General features: G+C 38.0%; 1 protein-coding gene across 6 annotated transcripts in view; it reads left to right on the top strand.

Annotated features, from left to right (window-relative positions):
- PATJ (PATJ crumbs cell polarity complex component) overlaps window positions 1-15,831 on the top strand; it is a 156,530-nt gene that overhangs the window by 56,236 nt on the left and 84,463 nt on the right. For all 6 annotated transcript variants that reach the window (XM_075097400.1, XM_075097402.1, XM_075097404.1 and 3 more), the window contains 8 exons: window positions 1,413-1,784; window positions 2,915-3,035; window positions 4,172-4,328; window positions 5,723-5,794; window positions 6,647-6,824; window positions 7,733-7,843; window positions 9,327-9,404; window positions 12,487-12,604. In XM_075097400.1, the coding sequence (XP_074953501.1) occupies window positions 1,413-1,784; window positions 2,915-3,035; window positions 4,172-4,328; window positions 5,723-5,794; window positions 6,647-6,824; window positions 7,733-7,843; window positions 9,327-9,404; window positions 12,487-12,604 (1,207 nt within the window). The remainder of the gene's footprint in view (window positions 1-1,412; window positions 1,785-2,914; window positions 3,036-4,171; window positions 4,329-5,722; window positions 5,795-6,646; window positions 6,825-7,732; window positions 7,844-9,326; window positions 9,405-12,486; window positions 12,605-15,831) is intronic.

Genomic DNA, 15,831 nt, shown 5'->3' with positions numbered 1-15,831 from the left:
GAAGCGAAATGAAATGAAGTAAAGATGAAGAGAATTAGAATCTCTTTAGGCTGGGTATTTTTTGAGATTGAGGTACACAGGGCAAATAGATTAAAGGAACATTTAATGCTGATGCAAAATGTGCTAATTTCGAGATTGCTAATGTTCTGCTTTCATGCCAGCGAATATTATTGCATTGTTTCCTTATGCTCTTGTCTGTCTCTTTTTTTTTTTTTTTCCTCTCTCCTGCCTCACATTTAAACTATGCAAACATTTTGGCAATGTCTGGGTTTTTTTCTTCTACATTTATACAAACCTGACAAAACAGGATTCTGACACTAAAGGTCAGAAATAGCGAAGTACCTTGGGGAGTCTGGGAAGGGGCAGGAAGCAGAAAGAAAAACATTTTTATTGAGGACCCTTCCATCTGTAGATTGGTTTCAGTGTTTGGGGTTTCGGTGCCTTGAAGATTGGGTTTGGGCATACATACTTGGTGGCCTGAAGAAAAGAGAGGAAAAGCTTTCTGTGTGTGGCAAGCTTCCTGGTAGTGGTGCGAGGCATAAAATTTCAGAGTTGCCTGTGCAGACTCACTCCATGAGCACTCCCTTTGGAGAAGCATGGAGCATTGGAAATTGGGGAGGCACATGACAAATCCCAGAGAAAGAACTGTTGAGCAAGATCATTCAGAGTGGGTTTTAATACCTTTTCTTTTGGTTTTATTGTTTGTTTTTTTGATTCGTTGCTCTGTGATTTTAATTCGGTAGGATGTTGAGCACTCTCTTTAAAACAGTCCGGGTATTAGATAATGAGCAGACAATTATGCTTTTTTTTTTTGAGGATATGGATCATCCATTTCCCCTCTCCCTGATTAAATATTGTATGGAACACCCAATGGACTGTGGCTTTTGTGTGGTTTGGGTTTTGTTTTGGTTAGGGCTTTTTTGTTTGTTGGTTGGGTTTTTTTTTTATTGCTGATACTGTTGCATAAGCAAACTCAGGCTGTTTTTTGTTTAGCTGGTGGTATTGTAAGAAATGTACATGCATTCATAAAGTGATAGGAGGTAAGTCTGGAGCACAGAGATACTTTAGCTGGATTTATATATATATGCATTTTCCTGTAGGTTTTTTTAGTGTTATTCAATAATTCTTCTTCTCTAACTTCATTCCAGATTGGCTATTCTGAATGGCTGCAGCAATATCTAAGCACTGCAACTTAAATTTATTTATATTTTTTAAAAAATTGCAGTGTCTACTTTTGGTGTTAAAATCATAAGTCAGAGTGTGTATTTTCTTTTAGAAAATGCAAAAGGTAGAAGATTTTCAGTTCCAAAATTAGCATGTACTTTTAATATGGGCCTAACATAAAACATAGTTTTAAAAGAGTTAGCAAGAAACATAATGTAAAATCTATATTCCTGTAATGTTTTGTGCAGGGTTTCAGAGATGAAACACCTTTTGAAGAAGAACTTGTTGATGAACCAAATTTGGGCCTGGGAAGGTCATTTCAGCTTTCTCAAAATGACAATGGGTATGAGAAGGAGTCCTGGGAGATGCATGAATTTCTGACCCCCAGAACAGAAGAAGTGGATGAAGAACGGGAAATGCTGGTGGATGATGAGTATGAAGACAATTCAGACTTCCTGAAATATAACGCATCATGTGGACAGAAGGCAACTTCAGAGAGGAACCTCGATACAGAACAATGGGCAAAGCAACCTGAGACTACTGAAGTACAAGATTTAAAATCCATTATTAACTTAAGTCCGAAACAGTCCTTGGAATATCCATTCAATGAAGATCAAATGGTAAGGAATGCTGTGTTGGTCTCAGTACTGTACCCTGACCATGGGACCCATATCTCAAGGCAAATTCCAGACCTAAACTCTATGAGTCTTTCTAGTGTTTTAGTTATAGATTATATCTGGGTACCTCTAGTTGGCACCAGTCTATCCTTTTGTACACTTTGGAAGTTTCTTTTGATTACTTAGTGTCTGTATCTTTAACTGCACAAATGAGATACATGCTGTGGTTGGTGTATTTACAGGCATCCTGTACTTGTGTCTTCTTTCCCGTCTCTGACTTCTGGGCTCATTTCTTTTTTACAAGCTGGGCTAATATGGTGCATGCAGTAATAGCAGAATGTCACTTCATGGTTTTAATAGTCCAGGGTCTTCAGCAGCAATGTCAGTAAAAGGAGCTCCTCCCTCTTTTCCTCATTATTTTTAACCCAAATCAGTTCCTTGAGCCAGATGATAGTGTAGTTGAGCAAAAAATGGTATAGTGGAAGCAATTGTAACAAGCATAGTGGTGGATGAAGGAACAGAAGGAGAGAGCGCTTCAGGTAAATTGCAAAACTCTTATTTATATGTCCTTTTCAACTACTCTGAGAATTATTTTTTGTGAGTCTGTTCATTCACTTGTCAAACAAAAAAGGTGATAATAGCAGCATTCCATGCACCAGCTTCTTGAGATGTATGCTTTTTTTATGAAAAAACTGAGGTGGAAAAGGATTTAATATTACAGCCACAGAGAATTTCAGGTTTTGTTTGGCTTGTCCCCTTATGCACTATGTACATAAACAGGCTAAAATGCAGCTTCTAGTGACAGTTTTATACCTGAGTGCACAATATTAAATTTATACATTTGTTACTTAAAAACAACAAATGAGCAAGAGTTAAGAACTTCTTGTCTGGATTACAGGCAAGTAGAAAGATACAGTTGCTTTATATTGCAATTGCACATAACATTTTTCATGCCTCTTCTTAATATGTAGTGCATAAATCAGCGGTTAGTATTTTGTAGTTATCTGAATAAATATGAATGTAGTTGAGAAAATGTGAAAGTTTGCTGTAAAAATCAATGTTCTTGTCAAATACCCCTGTATAAGTTGATACCATTGCTTTTGAACTTTAATTACTTTTTTTCTCCTCTGAAGTGTGAAGAAAATGCTAGGATAAGTTCAGTATTTTCTGGAACCACAGCACACAGTGGCTACCAAAAAGACATATTTGATATTGAAACTACCCAGTCAGGAGCAAAAACTAAGATGGATTTAGGTTTGTAAGAAGTTTTTTCTTTATCTTATAATTTCATATTTACAAACTTAAATTTTACACTAAAACACAAATTCTTTCAAATGATAAAATATTTAAATTAAGAATTCTGCAGGCTCAAGACAGTCTGGCTTTAAATAGGTTTCAGCTTCATGATCTTGCTTCCTCCTCCAAATCTTTACCTGCAGTTGTCACAAGTGTTACTGGAAGTAGCTGCAGCTTTGTTCTGCCAGTGGAGAATCAGGTTCTTCTTATCATCTCTTAATGTCCCCAGTAGGACTCCATGCATAAGTAAAACAACTTATGCCTGTAATGTCTGTCAGGAATTTGTCTCAGTCACTTTTGATTGCTGATTTTATAGAATCTTGCACTTTGTGGGGTGCGTGGGTGAATGGACAGGCTCTGGAGGTAACTTTACCATAACCAAAATTTGCAAGTGAACTCTATGGTACATCATTGCCATGTATCTTGATTTTGTAATCTGCTCAGGAGCAACGTTTCTCCTTGTCTGATGGCCAGAGATGATGGGTGGTTAGAATTTGGTAGATCATCAGGGAAATAAAATTATCAACCTGCCTGAGATAGTACTCACTGGCTGGGAGAAAAGAAGTTGGGTTGTTTCGTTTCTTTGTCACCTGCATCTTGTACAGCAGACACTGTGTAAGCTACAGTGGCAGACTGACGACTCTTGCAAGGAGCTCTGGTGGTTCAATTAATGTTGATATTTATGTCACCAAAATTACATCAGTCTTCCCCAGCATGATGGGGTTCTGTGCTCTAGCAGGGCTTTGCACTGCTCTCCCTGCATAAAGGATGGTTTAATTATTTCTAATCGTGTTTTTGTGAGGAGCATCTGTCATGTAAGTTGTACCTAAGCATGTCTCAGTTCCTCAAAGATCTGGCGTTCCCTGTTATTACTTTGACTGCATGTACATCAGAAGCAAGGTACTATAAAAAAATTGTTAGTGTGGTTAAATTTTTTTCAAAAATAAATGTTCTGTATCTCTAAGCCTCTTGATCATCACACAACACCCACATTTGGAACATGGTGAGCTAAGGGGTTTACTTCCAAGGGAGATGACTGGTAGATGCAGGGGCAGAGGAAGCAAAAGTTCACATCTACACCTTTTCTTCTTCAGGTACAAAGCTTCGGATTGACTCTAAAGGACCTGGGCTTGCAGTTGATCTGGAAGCTCTTGAAAAGGAAGAACTAAAAAATGAGGATTATGTTTTTTCCAAGGACCTGGAATCTGGGAGACTAACCACCTTAGCTCAGCCTAGAACAGCGTTGTGTAGGTATGGAGAAAGACTTCAGGTTTTAGAAGATTTTCAATTCATGATATTACCTGTTGTCTTTTCTTAGCTAACTAATCATCAAAAACTGTGTGAAACAGTAAGGCATACATAGATGGCCAGTTCTATCACTTTTGCTCAAGGAGCTGAATTTAGCCTTACAATCTTCTTTAATATTTACTTCCCACGTTTCCTACCCTGAGTACTGGGACATAAAAGTGTGAATGGCTCTGCCACTTACTTCACTTACTCCACAGCAAAAGGGAGGAAGTATGTGGCCTTCAGAGACGAACCTCAATACAGAACAATGGGCAAAGCAACCTGAGACTACTGAAGTACAAGATGTAAAATCCATTATTAACTTAAGTCCAAAACAGTCCTTGGAATATCCATTCAATAAAGAGTAAAGGCATTTGATGGCAGCCTTGGTCATTACTGCTTAAGGAGCTCTCCCCTTACCTCCTTATCATAGCTCTGTCTTCTTGGTTTTCCCTTTCCTTTGTTCTTCCTTTTGGGAAGAGCAGTTCAGCCATTGCTCAGAGGCCTGTGCAAGAAATGAGCCTTGGTAGTGGTGCTGAGAAACCTTGAGCTGGCACTGGTTGTAGATATTTGCCACATCTGTCAAGTGTCCCATTCTTTCCCCACCAGTTTTGAGTGAGTGGGTAGTGGATCTGCTTTTGTGGCCTGTTGATTCAAATCCTCAGTACCCCCCTAATTCATCTGTAACCTTCCCTGAGATGGAAAGCAGCTCAGCAATAAAGTAAGGGCGTTATTTCTCCAGCACAACATCCTACTTCCTTTTTGCAGTTTACAAGTAGCATTTACAGCTCTCAGATCTACAGAAAATAATGTGGAGGAATGTATTGTTTCAATCTTTCTGTGGGGGCGTGCAATTCCATACTTCCGTTCCTATTCTGTGAATAGGTGAGTCACAGTATAAAAGTTTAATTAACACCCTGTTCTGGGCTATTTAATGGAACACACTGGATCTATTCTTGCAGTTGCATCATGATCTGCTTTCTGGTGAGCTAGACTGGTTTTATCATGTTTATATCCTTCTGTAAGAATCACAGTATATTCATCAGAAAGTAAACGTTAATTGCTTAAATAGTCATTTCAAATGAGTAAATGCAGTGCAGATTTGTATATCACAGAGCAGCTTATAAATTTGGTCTGCCCATCGTGTTTATTTCTGGATAATTCCTTAAGTACATTTAAACCTAAATACAAAAATTCCTGTCTAGTCTGTTGACTTTGCACATTTGGTTTAAACTGGACAGTGTGAGAAGGCGTTGCTGTCTCCCTGCCAGATACAAAATATGCAAGGAATTGCGACCTGGCATGGCTGATGCCTTCTTTATTTTTTTTATTCCTCCCCTTCCTCTGCCCCCAATTAGTGAATTACCTGAGAGAGAAGAAGGAGAAGGAGAAGAAACTCCAAACTTCAGCCACTGGGGACCACCACGAACGTATGTTCATTTAATTACATTATTTCTTCCCATTTACCTTACGTCTTTTTTCTGTGAGCCTGATTAGTTCTTGTGGTGTTTTTCTTCCCTCCTCTGCCAATAACTTTAAGGTGCTTGTGTACCCTGGGCTTTCTTAGATACAGTGAATTTTTAACAGATGTTCAACAGAATTATGCCTTCTATTTATACAGCTGACTTGGGAAAGCTTGGCGGGTTTACGTTGTGGATGACCTACAAGTTCTTGCTCATTTAATAACTATTAGGTGTGAACAATGCACATAGTGCTGCTGTCTCCTTTTCCATAGGTTCTCTGCTAGACTTAATGGCAGAAGTCCAAATTACCAAGCCAAGTTTTAGCCACATCCTCGTTGTATTGTTAACATTTTTAGGTGAATTGTTTTTATGGTCCTAAGTAAAATATGATCAGAAAATCTCTGCTTAAGCTGAATAATGTGCATCTGATATACTGAAGTCAGTGTTCAGAAAATTTTATGAAACCTTTTGTTTTATTATTTGTCTAGGATGCCACTTGCAGCGTTTGCCATTCCAGACAATTTGCTCAAACTGAAAGAGGATACGCATTTACTTGAAGACCTGCCTATTTTACCCTGACTTTCTCTGAAATAAAAGCCTCTGCCCAATGGGTGTGGGTTGGCAGCAGAATTTTATTCTTTTTGTGGGGTGAGGTCTATCAGGGTAAAAAGCCAACTCTGTTGAGAGCATTCTTAGGCTTCTGACTTTATCCCTTTTTTAAATCTTCTTGAAAGACCAGCTTACATATGTTTTAGGCTTTGCATTTAGTTTAAAAAAGACTGTTTCAAGCTGTTAAACTACCGCATGTATTTTTTTCAGTGTTGAGATCTTTAGAGACCCTCACGTGTCTCTTGGAATCAGTATTGTTGGTGGACAAACTGTCATAAAGCGCCTGAAGAATGGAGAAGAACTTAAAGGGATCTTCATCAAACAAGTTTTGGAAGACAGCCCAGCAGGAAGAACACGGGCTTTAAAAACTGGGGATAAAATACTTGAGGTAAATGCAGATAAACCTATGTTTTCATTCTAAGGAATAAAGATTGGCTCAAACATCTTTGGGAGGAGAGTGGGACAAAATACTGCCACCACTTCATGAAATATTGACAGCACTGTATTTTGAAAACCAAAAGAAACCCCTGGTGTCATCTTTTCTCTTTTTTAAGGTCTGACTATGGAGCTCTTTTAACGTTCTCCTCTATATTTAAGAAAAGATAGGACGTGGTATCTGACTGGGAAATGAAAAAAATGAGAGTGCCCTCTTCCCGTATAAATGAGTAATAAAGGTGTGCTGTAACTTACAAGCATAAGTTATAATACAGAAGAACATAGACTCTTCACACTGGAATTTGGGCTGTTGTTGTATGTGTGTGAATTTGGAGTAGGTAACAGTCTGATTAACTCCTATTTGGAGGAAATCCCTGATTCTGGCAGGTGCCGTAGGGGAGAATGCCATTCCTGGCTCTCATGTGTGGCTCTGTGTTGGTTTTTTACTAATTTTTCTCCAAATTAATACTTCTGAATCTGGATTCCCAAGCAGATAGGGCTTTAGAGTTGTGTGTGATATTTTGAGAAATTGTTCCAAAACAGGCTTAGTTCACAAACTGGTAAAATCTGAGAGAGATATATTATACATAGCATTATATCTAGCACTCTCTGACAATCTTATTCCTTATGTTTTGACCTAGAAGAATTGCTTTGGGAAATGTATGTCCATCTTTTAATTATGGATACTAAGTAATATACTTTTCCTTAAACCATCATGGAAACATACTTTACAAATAATTTCTCTTGACTCCTTTTGGTACCTTCCTCAGATACACTAATCTTCTGCAAATGTGTATGATCTCTTGTAATGACTCTGTGCCAAAGACAAGCTACCTAGTAAAAATAAACATTGTTTCTTAGGTTTCTGGGATAGACCTACAAAACGCCACACACGAGGAAGCAGTAGAAGCTATCAAGAATGCGGGAAATCCCATTGTGTTTGTAGTTCAGGGTTTGTCTAACATACCAAAAGTAAGTTTATTTCTATTTTTATTCCAAAATTTAATAAATGTGTAATATGCATCTTATTTTAAACTTGCCTAAATTCCTTTCAGGAAGTTCCATCAATTTTCATGTCCATCCTTTCTGTCAGAGTTTCTGCTTATAGACCACATGATTGATTGATTACTTGTCTGGCCTGATTTGAAACCTTGTTTCTCCTGATATAAGTCAAGTTGATGTAAATCTGTTGACTAGGTTTCAATTCAGTTCTCCCACCTGTGTAATTGAGTCTGGCCCTGTGTATTTGAATTTGTTCATATTTCATAATCTATAAATATACTGTCTTATCCAAATGAACAAAAGTGTAATTAAAACTACTCAGATTCACACTAGCAGCTCCGTGTAAAATGTGTTACTGAAGGAAGCTGAAGTAGTTATTTGGGAGCAAGTTAGTTTTTAAGAGATTTTAATCACCTCTTCATCTTCAAGGCCAAGGCAAGAAATGTTTTAATGCCATAGTAAGAAAAGGCACATGATTCTGCCTGCCTAGAACTACCCACAAAAAAAACCCAAGACTTCTATCTACTTTTGGTATAATCTGAGAAGTTAATTGGGAATTTTGGTGGATTAGTAGACCTGAGGAGACCTCAGGACAAAAAGGTCTCCTTTTTTGACAACTGCAGACAAATCTGGGACAACTGAGTCTCCATTACTTTTCGAGTGCTCCAGGGGATCTTCCAAAATCTATTACGACTTTCACCAACTATGCTGGGAAGGTGCTCAAGCAGTGATGGCAAAAATCACAGTGATGGTAACTGAGTGTCCTTCCTTCCTGTATCAGCTTTTTCACAAGAAGAGATCCAAAACACCTCTCAGAACATTCAAGTGTTCAGCTGCATCTCTGACCTTTACTTTCCTAGTCAATCTAGAGAGATCAAGGGAAAGACAGATAACCTGAAATTTGAGTTGCTTTGCTTTGAACTGTAGGCTGTAGGAAACTAGACATTCACATACTTTCAGAAGTGCTGCACTGCAGTCCTAACTCCCATTCACCAAAATTAGGTGCTGTCGGAGGAGTGGGAATATGATACATTTTGAAAGAATAAAGAATGGCAAAAAGGAATATAACATCGAGGCTAAACACATTCTCTTTTATAAGGTGTCTGTGCATGGACACTGGTCTCTATCTGAATAATTAAGAACTGACACTTCAGGAGTCCATACTGAGCTCCGTATCAAGAATGTACATCATATTGTTGACTGCAGAGTAATGTTTAATTGAATGAAGAAATGGGGCTAGATATCAAACAGTGAGCACTAAAAATAATTAGAGAATGTTTGTAAATTCAGTAAAAGAATGTAATTTAAAGACTGCACTGCAATGCCCTTCTACATGGGGTAACGTGAAGAGTGCACTGGGTAGCTTTATGGTTGTCATTACCTAACTTTTGGATGTTTGTTTTGTGGCTATAATGTTCTTTCTAATCTGCGTAATGTATGCATTGTTTTTCAGGTGCCTCCTGCCATACAGCCTAAGGGAATCAAATTCAGCAAAGATCAAGATGCAGACAAAGAAAATAAGAGAGAAAAGGTATTTATTCCATTCAATGCTATACCCAAGTTTTACTAAATCAAATGGTATAATAACATGCAGTATAACTCTATGATACGCCTCGCCCCGCAGTCTGAAATGAATTTTGAAGTGTTTTGTTGAAATATCTTTGATTCAAGTAATTTTTGCCAAATTTCTGCCAAAAACAAGGCAGGTTTCTGACAGACATTCTGCTGGTCTCCCCTGAGTGCTGAAACCCTGTACTTATTGCAGCTCTTCACTGGCATCTTTCTGCAAGTACCTGCTTTGCTCCACATGGAGGCAAATTGATTCTCTTTGTACAGTAGAAACAGAAATAATAGCATGTACACAGATGATATTCTTAATGTGAAGCTGGCTGAAATTCAGTAAAATCACATTATAAGATAATTAAATCTGCTATTTCTCTTACGTTCCCCATTGCTGTGTAAGACAAGGAAATGACCAAGTGATCTGTAAGTGGCCAGCTAATTGTGAAGCAATTATCGCACAGTAACTTTCAAGCAACTTCACAGCAAATTTAAAAGAGAAAAAAATCTGGTCTAAACCAGTGGATTTGTTTTAATCACTGCTGTAAGGGAAAAATTTAATTTCTCATTCCCAGCCGGATTGCTGTAATGGCCTAGGTATTTTTCTGTGGTAACTGTGCTGACTGATGAGTGTAGGTCAGGTACTTTGAGGGTGTCAGAACTGAGGAGCAGAGACAGAATTAGTGCAGACAATAACTTTTACTGGTGCAGTTTATACATGCCAACTTCAAATATGATGAGCTCTTCATTTGATCCTACTCGGAAGTCTGGTATGTGGTGGATAACTGAGAAGGCCCTCTTGCCTCCAAAACTTTTTTGTAAGACTCCTTTCAGATCCTGTCAGATACAGAAGCTATGAGGCTCTTCTATTAAAAAAAAAAAAAAAAAAAGGTGTTGAAGTCATTCTTTCATGTCAGTGGATAATACTTAAAATGAAGCAGTTACAATCCCCTTTTCTTGGTTTTGTTATCCATATTTCTAATCTCAAAAGTGCTCATCCTCTTGCAACATTCCGCCTTTAATCTCCAGGACTCCAATGTGTTGTGTTCTATACTGTTTGGAGGTTAAAGAGGGAGCCTAATCTTTTTCAAAGCTTTTTCATCTATTGGTGCTGTAAACTGGTGGGTGGAATATAGAAGAGCTTCAGTGCATAAATATGTAGCTCCGTTTTAGCTTTGAACATTGATTCACAAAGCAGTCATACTGTGCTACAGTAGGGGCATCTCTGAGTTGGAAAGAGTGGCTATTAGTGGATTACTAGTCCACGTCCCTATGGGGAATCAATGATATTTCTAGTCCAGTCTTCTAAGTGTTACAAAAGAGTTTGGTTTGAAAGCAACCACATCCATCTGGAAAATCTGCCTTTTTCCTTTATGATTAATTATCTTTTCAGTACTGAAGGTTTTCTCTGATTTGTTGATTTTTGTCCTCCTCTATTGATCTGTTTGTTTAAAAATGATTACTTGAAGGAAATTGCATAAAACCACTTAGAACAATTGAGCTGCTTGTGGACAAATGAGATACTACCACTATTTTGCTGGTTGGCTATGTAAACTGCTTGTTCATCTCTGCTGGAAAGAGCTGTGTTAATAGAAAACATGGTGTAATGGAGTACTCTGGCACAATTTACTCCTGGCTTTTCAGAGGGTCAGGAGGGGCAAGAGAAGCTTGTCCTTCTGAGCCATAGCAAACTCCTGGATAAGCTTAGGTGTCTCGTATAATTTCACACAGACTTTCTAACAAATGTTTAACATCTTAAAAAGCCAAAGGGTCATCATTTAGACTACGAGTTATTACTAAATTATAGTGATACTACTGTTTTGTCATAGGCAGCTGAAAGCAGGGCTGCAGGTTTTCTGCCATTACCTGCTCAGTAATATAGAAGGTGAGTCCTCTCATGCTTCCTGGATCTTATGCGTTTTGCACAGTTCTACCTGTGTTGGTGTCAAGCAAAAAATGGGAGGTGTATTTGGTGTATTGTATACCTTGGGGAAACAGCTGTCACCTTTCCAAGTGCTCTTAGTACTATTGGATTGAATTAATGCCAGTTATTATTGTTATGCTGTCTCCAGTGCAGCACTTTCCTGTAATGTTTTATAAATGGATGGGATGATGTCTATCTTATCTCACAAAATTTTCTATGTTGCTTGTGTTGCACTTTGCTAGTTAGACTATTCTATACAAATTTCGGCTCAAGATTTTAGAAATCCATATGCAGGTTCAGCTTTCATTGCACACAGTGAAAAATTTTATTTTGAATTTGATGTTTGAGTGTTTAGTCGTATTTCCCAGCTATAGAAGAAATTAATTACAGGCCTTCTGGTTGCTCTAATGGCATATCATATCATACTTGGTGTTCCCTTTCTAAAGTGCATCCTGCTATTAGTAGTGGGGTTGCATGGGATACAGTTGAATGTAATTTAGTGAAATCACGTAGCAAATTAAGGCACGATCCAGTTACTTGGAGCTATAAAAACAGTTGCTCGGACGAACAAGCGGCTGTTTTCATTAGATTCAGAGCCTATTCTTTATGCCTGCTATGCGCCGCTATATGCATCATTATAGGAGCTGCCTGTATTTATGTGAGGTAATAGAATTTTATTGGAAATTATAATTACAAATATTTTTTAAAATTTAAGCCAAAATATAGATGAACTGTTATGTTGAAATATTTGTAGATGCAATAAGAAGATTGAGTTCTTACTTTGTGTTTAAAAGTTTGGCTTCTATCAGTTCCAGACAATTTTGTTGTTGTCTCTGGTGAGAAATGAGGTATAATTTAATGTTTAACTCTTGATTAATGTTCACACTTTCATATTTATGGTTATACACAGTATTTTGGCAACAAATAAATGTGCATGTACAATTGTATTTTCTTTTTTGTTGTTCAGTGTCACTTGTTCTGATTTCTTGCTTAAAAAGCCTATGCTGCAGAATTTTGCATTATAATTAAGTGCTGTGTATGTGCATGTACAGTGCAGTAGACAATAGGAGTTTTTTTCTTGTGTCTGGAGGTTACAAAGCGTGTAACAATTTGTCTTTGAATCTGTTAGAGAAAATATGGGGCTCCACCTCCAATGAAATTGCCACCTCCTTATAAAGCACTTGAAAGACTGCATGCAGAGGAAGCTAACGTGGATGAAGAGGAGGATGAGGATGCTTGTGCGGAGAGTGAGTAGTGCCACAATCATTACATCAGGTTACATCTATGGAAAACAATCAAGTTGTGATAAATGTATCTGCCATTTATTGCTTGTACTATGGGAAGTAGTACTCAGTGTGGCAATAGCATCTAATCCTCAACCTTGTTCTTTTCAAGGGCTACCGATTTGTAACTTAGTCAGTCTTCTCTTCCCAGCCCGGCTCCTATAGCTCAGCCCTTTTGAAGACATCTAGTAAGGGCTCTATTTTCAGTCTAAAAATGTCTAAGCAATGTCTATAGGACTTGCTTTGGCAGTGATGTCAGCAGTGAAAGGCAGATGTTGTCCTTTACTGTTGTAACTGCAGTGGTAGTTGAGCAGGTGTAGGTTGAGAACCACTTGTGCATAGTCCTTGTCCAGAAAACCCTGCAGTTGATTTCAGACGATGCTGAAATCTGCTGATTTATTGTTTCAGTACTCTATTGAGAAAAGGACCCCCATTTTTTGTAGCATCTTTTATGGAAAAGGTTCTGCAATTGTCCAGTTCTGGGTTTTGGAATGAATTATGACAACATCCACTCTGTGGAAGAGACAAGGCCTAGAGAGTAGGATGCAGTGCAACTTGAGAGCTTCTGCCACCATGACTTGGATTCCAGCATACTGCTTTGTTAATTACAGCTTTGGATAAGCGGAATATTGTTATCCATAGCTTATCTTACAATAAAATATTTAGGAATACTAAAATTGCAGTTAGGAGTCAGAAATTATTTTCTGAAATTAGTTACCTTTAATTTTTCTTCTTTTTATAATCTCTTATACCAAATCAGCATACATGTTGGGTTTTTGTTAGGGTTTGGTTTGGGTTTTTTACTACACTGATTTTTCTCATCATCTTTTGTCTTGGTGTGCTTTTTGTTTGCTCTAGTTATGGGTATGCTGAAGCAGTGAGATACCTCTGTAGCTTCTGACCTTGAAGTGACCATGCCTCCCATTCAGAGTGGAAGCTCTTAATTTGGGGCGTGCTGGTGGGGAAGAACTTCCAGCTGCTCTTGCTGATTTTCTTGGCAATGGTGTACCATTGAAGCCGAGATAATTGATTAGTTTGGTTGGTTTGTCACTTTTAGGGCTTCTTTGGTGGAGATGAGAAGGATTTTGGAAGGTTGTTCTCATGGAAACAGTAACGGGGGCACAGAAGTAGGATGGTCAGCTCTGCCACTGTTGCTTTAAAGGAAAGCTGCAAGTTCTTGAACCAACTGAGATTTTTCCAGAACTCCCCCTACTGGGTTTGGCATCTCATCTGTTTGGAGCATGCCACATAGTAACCTCCAGAAGGTTCTTCCATATTTTGTGGGGAGTGGTAGTCAGGAGGAGCATTCGACTGCAGACTCTGGATGTTGGACAGAATATATCTTGGGCTTTCAAACCAACTCTGTAAACGTCAAATTGTAGCAATCTGGTTTCAGCTTGTTATGAAAGTTACCATTCCCAGTTAAAGGATATATTTGAGAAGTAGTCTGACACCTGAGTTATCTAATTAAGATATGCCTCAATCCAAGTGCTTGCTAGACCTAAGTTAATACTTCATACAGAAATAATTTCTTACTGATGGGCTTGGGCATTTTTTAGCTGTTCTGCCATCTCTAATGGTATTGCCGGCTGAGTCTAATAGCTGAAAAGGTAAAGCTACTTCTGATATTAAATTCATCAATCCTACCAGATTTGGCAGCAGCAAGCAGATCTATTCAGATGAATCACCTTCTCCCTTACCCAGTGAGTAAAAACTCACTGAAGTTGAACGTTTTGCAATAGCCATCTTTCCCAGGAATCTTGAAACACCAAGATATGCATTTTCTGTTTTATTCTTCCCCACTTCATTCTGTTTCTTTAAAATAAGAAACAGGCTGAGGAAGCTTTAACTAAGTTTGTACCTCAACCCTTGATGTAAAAAGCATGTTAGAAATGATCTAACTGTACTTAATGATATTAAGCATCTTGGCAGCTGTGGAATGGACTTTTACAGTGTCTCTTTTCTGTGATCACTGGAAAAACAAAGTTTTCTCTGTAAATTCCAGTACAGTATTGTTTTTGTGGACTACTTGATGTTCATAGCTCTGTCCTGATTCTTGAGCCCCTTTCACAGAAATCTCAGTCCAGGCCAGTGCATGCCTTTATAACACTGTCCATTTGCATTTTAGATTAATCTATTCCTTACCCACTTATCCTACTCATTCCACTGTTTTTGTGAACTTAACTAATAATTTTCTGAGCTTCACTGTACAGGTGAACTCGATTTATTGTCCTCCTTATTTAGAAAATCAGGTATCTTAAAAGGAAGAAGTTATGCCAGTCCAGGTAAATTCACATCATAGCCTCTCCTTCTTTAATTTACTTCCTGTAGTTCTCAATCTTTGCCAATAGCATAGAAGGCCTTAGAGGGCATTTTGAGGTGGGACAGCTGTTAAATCTGTTCTTGTTTTGTGCTCCTGATGGATTTTATTTAATTTTTTAGCATTCTTATTAATACAACTGCAAAGTCACAAACCTGCTCATCAATTTCTTTCATATTGCAGAAATAACTTACTTGCTCCACTTGACATTTTTTTCTCCTTCCTTGTCACTTCTTTCGACCTATGCTTTCATCTTTGGTCTCCATGTCCTTCTCCATTCCCCATACTGAAAATGAAAGCAAAGCATTGTTAGTCTCCCCTACCATATTTAGAAAATTTTTCTTTCCTTTCTGTTCCATCCATACTGCCTCACAGTATCCCTGTTTTGTCTGTTTTCCCCTTAAAGTGGCTGAATAACCTTTTGGTATTGATTTAATTTCCCCTGTGGGATCTAAATCCACTTGCTTTTTGGCAATACTGCCTTTTATTTCTGCTTTTCCACCATTGAAACTGTAGCTTCCATTGCTGAGTAGTTGTAACAAGCAGTCAGATACTACAAGTCTTGTAGATGTTCTGCCTTTTCTTTTCAAAGGTTGTTTTTGATCCAGATAGAGTGAATCCTTACTGGGGATAGAACTATAAGGTAGCTCTTAGTTTAGAAAAACTCCAGGCGTCCTCCATGTTTCTGTGGTTTAAGAAGTTCAAAGAAGTTCCAGGTGTTTTTTCAAATATGTCTTCTTGCATCCAGGATACTTTGTTTCAGACCTGCTTTTCTTTATGTTTCAGTTTCATTTGAACCACTGTTACTTCCAGTATTATTTTCTAAGTTCTTAGTTTGTTGCTAGACTATGAAGTTGAAGATAACATTTGC

Source organism: Phalacrocorax aristotelis, chromosome 6 (genome assembly GCF_949628215.1).
Source record: "Phalacrocorax aristotelis chromosome 6, bGulAri2.1, whole genome shotgun sequence".
In the NCBI taxonomy this organism is placed as follows: Eukaryota; Metazoa; Chordata; class Aves; order Suliformes; family Phalacrocoracidae; genus Phalacrocorax; species Phalacrocorax aristotelis.
The sequence above is the reverse complement of the archived record's forward strand: the minus strand, read 5'-3'. Positions and strand labels throughout refer to the sequence as shown.